The sequence below is a fragment of the Morone saxatilis genome, unplaced genomic scaffold (genome assembly GCF_004916995.1).
Source record: "Morone saxatilis isolate NCDOM2014 unplaced genomic scaffold, NCSU_SB_2.0 Contig21, whole genome shotgun sequence".
NCBI classification, from domain to species: Eukaryota; Metazoa; Chordata; class Actinopteri; family Moronidae; genus Morone; species Morone saxatilis.
In genome coordinates, this window is record NW_023339774.1 from 13,886,034 (window position 1) to 13,895,500 (window position 9,467).

Sequence of the window (9,467 nt, forward strand, 5' to 3'; positions counted from 1 at the left end):
ACATAAATTAATAAAACAAAACATAATACAGACAAAGGGTCGTATAAAATAGTTCAGAAAAACTCATCTCTCAAGCAATATCCACAGGAAATAATCACTGACATAAACTCCCTGAAGTTATTTCATTCACCATTTGGATTAATTGTACAGTATATCCATTGTTTTGTACTATTATTGCTGTTAGGTATGGGGTTGTTTACTCAGTAAAAGAAAAAGGGCCGCCTTAAGGAAAAAGGTTGGGAACCATTAGCATAGAGCTGTTGATTTTTAAGTTGATTTTGCTCTTTTGAGGTAGTGCATTCAATCGGGGGATAATGTGACCTTGAATTCTGCCGTCTCTATTGGTTCTTGTAAAATGAGTGAGAAACACTAATGTCAGCAGGAGAAAAAAAGCATTATTGTCAGTAGTCACAGATGAACTCAAGCAGCTAAATGCAATGTGCTGCTCATCTTGCCTAAGAGTCTGACTTAGACAGGGCCAATGAGAATCATTCTGCGTGGGAATTGGATGGTTTGATTATTATTGTGAGGACCAGCTAAGACATAGTAGTTGCACAGACCTGTAAATGGTTATAAGACCCAAAGACCTCTTTTTAAGAGCGCTTGAAATGCAATCAATAACTATCTGTATCTCACAGCTACATTTGAACTGTATGACTCCAAGCGGATGATATGTATAATTTGCCCTTCTAATGGCACAGGCTACACATGAAGGGTAGCAATGGAAGATGCAGCTTGCTGCTGTATATTGTAAACTGAGAATAACAGTTAGGTGTGATGATGGCAGTGTGATGGTGATAACTGGTCCCAGATTGATCCTCACAGAACAAGGTTTTACTGCACCTGATTTACTCTGGCCATGCTGCCCAATACATTACCAAAACTGTGGGAATATTGCTGATTAATGAAATTGACCTCATTTGTTTGGTTGTCTGAGTAACAAAAGCCAATGCCATGCACAACCCTGTGAGGCATAGCCATAATCCCTGGGGATAACACTACTGAGTTCAGTTGAATGGGGTTATCTGTCAGCAAGGACAGACAGATAAAGGATGACTGGTATTTGGAGACTTTTGCCAAGCAACATAGAACAGGTGGGACAGGAGTTAATCGCCCTTGTATTCAAATGTCGGCGCTTTATGCCGAGTACAGATGGGGAGGCAGAGGCATCAAATTAAATGGTTTGTGTGCTATGTTTTTGAAAATGCCAGATTGTTTATGAGACTGATAAAAAAGAATGTGTCAAGAACTGTATTAAAAAAAAACAAATCCCGAAATATATCTGTCACATAAATTATCCAATTTTATACAGAGCAAGAGGCCTGCTGTAATACCCTGCAATGGACTTCATATTGCCCAGATCACATACAATTTGACCTCCAAAATAATTGTTAAAATATTCAGAAATAGAGCTGCAGCTCAAATTGAGCTTTTCATATGTCACACAACAACACTATTGTATTTTTCTACCATCACTCTTTGGGTTGAAGCACAAACCAAACACTGATCAGCCATAACATTATGACCACTGACAGGTAAGGTGAATAACACTGATTATCTCGTTATGTTGGCACCTGTCAGTTTGTGGGATATATTAGGCAGCAAGTGAATATGGGCAAGCGTAAGGATTTGAGTGACTTTGACAAGGGCCAAATTGGGATGGCTAGATGACTGGGTAAGAGCATCTCCAAAACTGCAGCTCTTGTTGATGCACGCGGGGAGCAAAGGCTGCCCAGTGTGGTGATCCAACAGACGAGCTACTGTAGCTCAAACTTTTTATAAATAAATAAATGTTTGGTGTATTAGATCTGAGTAGAGAAGTGAAGTACCTCCACTTTTAGTGTCCCCCATGGACCTTATTTCGGAAAAAAGACACATAATGTTTGATCCATTTGAATTGTGCCATGAATAACATAATGATGTTTTGGCAATTTAAAAGATAATTTTGCAAGTCAAGAAAGTCACAGTTTGTTGACGTGGCATGTAGATTTGTGTGAACTCAGTAAATTACATCTCTCGGCTTACAGCAAATACGTCACCAACATCAACATGGCCGCCACATTATCTCTGTTTTCTTACCTGATGTGTTTTATCCAGTGACTCTCGGTCCATTTATCAGCTAGGAACCGAAAGCAAGAGCTGGAACCATTTTTTGACTACATCCCAGTATGAAATACACGGGCAGCATAGACTCAGCAACTCTGGGTAGCTTGTGGAGGGAGAAAGCTGTGCCATCACTGAGGCCACTTTTGGTGTGTAGTCTTTCTAATTCTTTCCACAGTGTTATACTTTAACAGTTTTACGACAAAATGCAACTTTTTGTACAAGCAAAATTATCCTGTAAATTGCCTCAGATCATATGTGTAATTCATGGCAGGATCAAAACATTATTTTATGACTCAATATACTCAATATGAATCAAAACTACTGAACTGAAACATGGTGTGCAGCATAGAATAAAATAGCCATTTCTCCCACTTGCACATTAGGGATAAACTACCAAATCATACCCTTAATCTATTTTATGTTACACATGGTGTCACTCTAGATTAATCTTTATACATGTTTCAACATTAGTAAAAGTACATTTAGTGGTCCATTCACTGCTGGTACTGCAATTATGTGGTTGATTTATGTGTTTGTGTTGTCTTACTGCTCTTCTCTGGGCAATTGGGGATAACTGTCACCTTTTTGTTCCCATGTAATAATGGAATCATTTGGTGATTAGCTCAGTGGAGAGGCGGGCATTGACCTCTCTGCCCTCTGCCTCACTTCTCTATTCCCAATGTCTAATCCTAGCATTCTGCCTTTCCACTTGGGAACAGAGCAGAAATTAGCCTCTATCAATTCACCTTGTTGCATCATTTTCTGTTTCCTTTTTAAATAAGGGTTTATATGAGACAGTATTTCAACACTGGGGTAAGGACTCTGAATGTAATGTGTTTGCGTTAAATGATGGATGAAACAGCAGGTCAGCAGAAAATACATCATTGGACCGATAAATATAAGTATGTTTAAATTATAATGGGAGACAAAAAAGGATCTCATTTTTGGTTAGCTAAAACACTTTCATTTTTTGCAGCTGAGAAGATAATTCACCCATGAGAGCATAAGGCAGGTCATGAAATTTGTAGTGATTACTCATGTTACTTGTCCCGGCAGTGAATCTGTTTGCAGGTTAAAGTGAGAAAATCCAAGGAATTCAGAGAGAGACGAAGGCGAAGATGAAGGCGATTCTTAAGGGTGAACATAATATATTTAAGTCTTACGTTTTTTTTTCTTTGATCATTAGCTACAGGGACTATTTGGCTATGTAACTTTGTTTGTTTAAAAGGAACATTTCCAATTTTCATCCTTTATTCATATAACTGGTTCATGTAAAATAAAAAACCTTAATCAGATTTCACTGTTATAAATAAAGAATTTGTTTCATTATCTCAAACATGGATCTGCAATGTTCTTAAGACAAAATAATTTACATAATGTTAAGTTAAAACTTCTAAAAACTATTTTAAGTACGTAATCACACAGTCTGGTGTGAATGCATGCAGAGTGATAAATACTTTGGGAGCAAGAGGACATTTCCACAAACTCCAGCTATGCATAATTCAGTATGACATGAATAACCAGGGCACCCTCCAACTCAGTCAGCACCCTTTAATTATTTAAGTCAAACTTTGCAGAGGAGCACCCCAGGTTCAACAAGATATCAACAAATGCTACATAGTCTGAGATTATAACATTTGGTTAACTTTAAAAATCTCTGCAGCAGACAATTTTAAAGTGTCAATTATGGCAAGATTTTTTTTTCCCTTGCTTGAAGTGTAGACCCCTGACTATGTTTAGTAAGGGTCAACAGGCCACCCACTGACACGCCTCAGCATCTAAATTGACCAGACTGATGGCCTCTGTCACTTGACCTTTACACATTACATTAGTTACGTGACACAGCATTATATTACAGTTTGACACACAGAGTCGATGGCTATGTTAACCGAGAAGGGGCAGTGGGTCTGAAAGAATGTGGTCTCACTGTTGTTGAGAAGTAAATACAGTTCATAGAGTTAATTTGCAAAAACAGACATTCTTAAAATTAATAAACCAACTCCAGTTGGACCGATATTCATTTAACTGCACAACAAAAAAACAGGTTTTATGGAAATAAATCAAAACATATATATCTGTTTTTGCAAATGAACCCTTTACTCAATAATATGACTCACAGAGTACAGGATTCTTATCTTATTACCAGCGGGAAGTATGACGTTAGTCATGCAAAACTGCCTATTTTTGACAAAATGTAAGCAGTACATGCTGTGCTATCAAGAACATGGGTGGGCTGGCCAGAGCCAAAGTGAACTGTCCAGGCTGGTCCATCTGGGGAGCTGGCACTGAGAGCCTCCACGGATGTAAAAAAAAAAACATGCTTGCAAGAGCCGGACAACTACCACTGAGAATAACAGATTTTCGATGACAAGTGTATGCTGCTCATAGTTGAATGATAGAGCCAAAGCTAGCGTCATGCTGTTAATCTTACAGCTATCAGATAATTAATCTCCACTCTAAGCATAAAGTGATCATATTGCTATTATACTAAATTGTTTTCCAGGGAAATGGATTTAGACAAGCAACCTACCTCGTTTTTCAAAATTGTGCTTAATTTCATTGTCCTTGCACATCATGTCTGTGTGTCCGATGTTAACTCCATAGTCCTCCTGGACCTTCCCATCGTTCATCTTGCTGTGGAGCTGGTTGGGCGTGGAGTTAAGTGAGTGTCCGCCTGGGTCCTCCTCATCACAGTCGTAATCATCAAGAATTGGGGTCTCGCGGATGGGCATACCAATGACAGAGCTTCCGTGCTGATGTGTGCTCCGAGACCCCCGGTAGCTGTCTCGGCCCTGGGGTCCGAGCAGAACTGAGGGAATGTAGTGGATCTCATGGGTGGCCTCGGTACTGGCACTCTTCTGGGGGATTCGGCGACGCTTGCACCATCGGTGGCGGGTATACAGGACGAGGGTGAAGAGGAGAATTAGGAGGAGGAGGGCGATGAGGCCTCCCTGGACGTAGTCAAGAGAAAAGAGAGAATGAGAATTTTAGGGAAGCACACAAGGACGACAACTCTGATGTTCACACTTAAGTGGTAATGTCAATATGTCACGTGGTACACAACAATACCAACACATAATAGAAAAAGTACTTTACCACTCCAACAATAACAATTACAATCACCGCTCTAGTGCCAGTTATAATAGGTTGAATGCCAATTATATCTATTTGCCAGCTATTGAAGAGGTCTGGCAATCAGCACTTCAATATGTGAGTTCTCAAAGCAACGTGAGGCAGCTAAGAGGGTCCTAATGAGATGAAATTATTTGTGCCCAAAGGTACACTGGCAAAACATACAGCAAATTATTTGACATTTAAAAAGAAAAATGTCTCGAAAATAATAACCTCACCATCAGACTCACCATCATAGAGCCCCCCATCTCCAACAAAATTGAAACAAGAGCCCCCACCACCACCACTGTAATGTATATGCATACAAATGGAAAGATATTGCAACAGTAAAACAAAAATAATGATACCTCCTATCATTATTCATTGTCTTCTACTGTTTGGGGAATTATCTAATCAAGTTTTGGATATACAGTTCCCATAATTTGAGACTTTAATTACATTGAGACTGTGAGAGATTACAATATCTAACACAATATATATAGAATAGAAATAGAAATATATATACCTATATATAAGTGTAAATCAAACTAGATATGGAAAAATATCTTCAAGCGTGAGTGAGCGAAATTATAATAATTAAAAATTGAAAAAACGTCAGTCACCAACTGGAACGAACCAACAAGCATGTGTCCCACATAGATTCCAGGGGCTTGATAAATACTAACTGGTCTGCTGTATGATATACTGTAATCCACTTTCTTAGAAATGTTATGAATGATGATTTAGTTGCTTCAAAGTGCTTATTTCATTCAATGTTTACAATATTTTGTCTAGGATCTTCAATGAGACGCAAGCTGGTGAGGATGATAAATATTCCTGGACTTTTTTTTTAGGAAAAGAAAGAACAAGAATTAAACTCAGGGCATCCCTGTAGCAATGATGATATTAGCAAATCATTAGAAAGGAGGACGAATACAAACTAATTCACACACACACACACACCAACACACACACACCACACACACACACACACCACACACACACACACACACACAAATACTCACAAACACACACACAATGAAATTGCTGTGCAGCATATTACAGATTTTTAGTGCTCAAAATCAGCACTTTGTTAGCATACTGTGCACTTTCTGCAGTTAGACTAGGCACCTGCATACATTCACATACATAAATGGACATACACATCATAAACTAAAGAATTCTCAAGAATTACCATAGAGTTGAATAAACACTCCTTTAAAAATAATTTGACACCATAAGATTTACAAATGATAAATTTACTGCACAGCTACTAGTGATGCAAGTGTTCCTGTCATCGTGTCCATTCCCTATATTTATAATCTCTCCAGCACATATATACAGAAGTCAGGCAGAAATAATTTTCTTTGTAGCAGTGCTGCATCTGGACTCCTATCTTTAGAGAGTCACACACACCAGTGCCCCATTAGCCTGTTTTGCCCTCCCTTTCTTCCCCAAGCCCTTACAGTGGTGCTGTAAATTCACAGAGGAGCATCACATTTCTCCGTGGTTCATCCAATATCTCACCATCACAGAAACATCAAACACCCTGCCACACATGCTGTGGCTGCATGATAAAGCAAATCCATATGCACAGACAGAATGGTGGAAAGAGCAGGAGGGCATGACTTATTCTTTGATTTTTCACAATGACATTCAATAAGTGGGATGTAGTATTTGATTCAGCAAGACATGGCAACCTAAAGGTGATATATTTGTAATGTCAGACAGAAAATGCAGCATCAGCACTTTTTGCAAGCACATATTTAAAAATCTGGTGACATTCACAAAATTAAACACATGTGCATATGTGCATAAACGTGAGCTACAGGAGCATGACCACAGGGAACATATACTAGATGCACACACGTGCAAACTAAATCACAACAGAATAATAAATAAAATCCACAAGGGCTCATTCATCACAACATTTAAAATTCCATCTTCATGAGGAAAAACAAACCCCTTTGAAATTATAACTCATGCACTGCTGGGTGTCCATAAATCACACTGTGCTGAGAAGAGAGGCGGCACAGAGAGAACTAGTACCACGGACAAACTTGTTCATTAATCTCCAATAGGATGGCAGCATTGCAGGAATGCAGTCCCGCAAACTCCCCTTGGCCTGCACTTCTACATTAATTCCCGCTGAAGAATAGCAAAAACATATGAAGGCTTATGTTTCATTTTAGTAGCAGAGTGATAATGGAGTGACATTGTATGGCTCTGCAGCACTACTGAAAAATGGTGATGTAAAATTGCAATGAAAAGGTTGAAATCTCAGTTTAAAATAATCTTCCTGGCAGCCTAAAACAGAAATATTTTTTGTGTATAAGTGATGTCTTTATTTATCTCAGCGCATTGACCATCACTGGAAAGTAAAGAAAATAATTGGCCATTTTTCATAGAAATTTAAAATAATTGCACCTTTTAGAATTACACAATGCACTACTAAGAAATATTTGACATTTAAAACCTTAATTAGTCACCTTACATTTAATACCGCACACTTGGTACACAAGTACTGTCACTGTCTTTAAAAGTGCAAGCACTCACACAAAATAGCTATACCGCATGTCAGCTTTTGTCTTTTCATAGCTCTGTTAATTTGACTCCGTCTCTGTCACATCAGTGTCCTTAGGATTCACTCAAATTTCCTCCCCCGTATCGTCTGACAATGTTTTCATCTGCACTTCCCACCGTTCTCGCTTTTTGTTCTCTCTCCCTCACAATTACTCTGTGTCTCTCAGTCTCCATTCCCCTTCATGTTTGATCACATATGTCTTCCACTCTTCAGTACAACAGCCGTATAAATTCACAGTGGCAGATGTAGCCATGAGGGAAAATGGGTTTTCTGTTCATCTTCAGACCCTACAAATCCCTGCTGCTTTAGTCCTAAGTGACTTCACGGGGAGGAGAGTGGCTGAAAGCCCCATAATTCCACTCTTTTCTGTAGCATAGGTTTACTTCAGTGTGTGATTATTTTTCTCACTTTGCATTCCTTTTTTTCCAATAATGCTCCCTTTTCCCTTTCTGAATCACCTTGTATGTTTATCTTTCCTCTTTCCTTTTGTTCTCCTTTCTGCACCCTTCTCCCATTAGCCTTCTGTAAATTCCCTGTCTTTTTCCTGTTGTCCCTGCTTTTTACCTTTCATTTCTTACCCTCCCATTCCCCTTTCCCCCCTCTGAGGATCATGTTGCCTCTTTCCTTTCATCATTCCCTGCCAGGTTCGCTTGCTATGGTTTCATCCTTCTCACTTACTTTTTATCCTCATTCTTTTGCAGATTGACTTGCAGAATTTTGGCTACAAACACAAGCACTGAATTATTCAACACTTTCGCAAACCTTTTTTCAACTGACATAATACCAGCAAATTCCTTTAGATTAAATTAATGACAGCCATCTTAAAAATACAGAAGCAGAAAGATCAGCAGGCTTGTACTTTTCTGCATATAAAAGCAACCACTGATAGTAAGAATGATATGGGTTGAGTGTACAACCTCAAAATGAATCTGAAAGTAATAGAGCTTTGAAAGTATGAATTATATAAAAAAAGAGAGATTTACAGTTTTTATCAATATCAAATCATGCTCCCACCGGGGCATGTTCATTCTAATACTTTACATTATTCTAGTGGTTTCTGTATTTCATAAAGCCTAGCATAAAAATAAAACCTTCTGATGCTGTATTTGGGATGGATGAGAAAGGGAAAAAAAATCAATACCACCATACATTAGCAAATATGAGACAAATGCACTCTAATAATTTAGTTTTCTCCCACATTCAAAACACATTACACTAAAATATCTACAATTATGTGAAAGCAATAAACAGGATTTGTTTAGATGGCTGGCTTAGACAGAAAACACAATGGAATGAACAGGGAACTAACATTTGTTTTTCAAATAAAAATAAAAATCGTTAGCTACAGTGAGCAACAGTTAAACACAAGAGTGATTTGAATCAAATCCTTCAGATGTGATTAGATCGCTCAAACGTGGGCGTGGTTTAGCGTATACAGCATTATACTGAGTTGTGGATACAAAACTTGAGATCTCTTCACTACTTTCAGATCAAGGTAGGAGGATGACGGTGAAATTAATCAATTAGACACTACATTCTTTGGACATTTTAACAAAGTTGTTACCAAACACACACCTCCTACAGTATTAAGATAATGCTCTGGTAGCCACCCACTAGCTAATGGTCAAAATACAAAAACTTCAGTCCATCTTGGACAATGTCTCAC

The 9,467-nt window shown here is 38.4% G+C and overlaps 1 protein-coding gene across 1 annotated transcript in view; it reads right to left on the bottom strand.

Moving 5' to 3' along the window:
* Positions 1-9,467, bottom strand: part of LOC118332891 (astrotactin-2-like) — a 252,036-nt gene that overhangs the window by 177,471 nt on the left and 65,098 nt on the right. Inside the window, exon 3 of the mRNA XM_035668325.1 lies at positions 4,637-5,057. Coding sequence (XP_035524218.1) covers positions 4,637-5,057 — 421 coding nt within the window. The remainder of the gene's footprint in view (positions 1-4,636; positions 5,058-9,467) is intronic.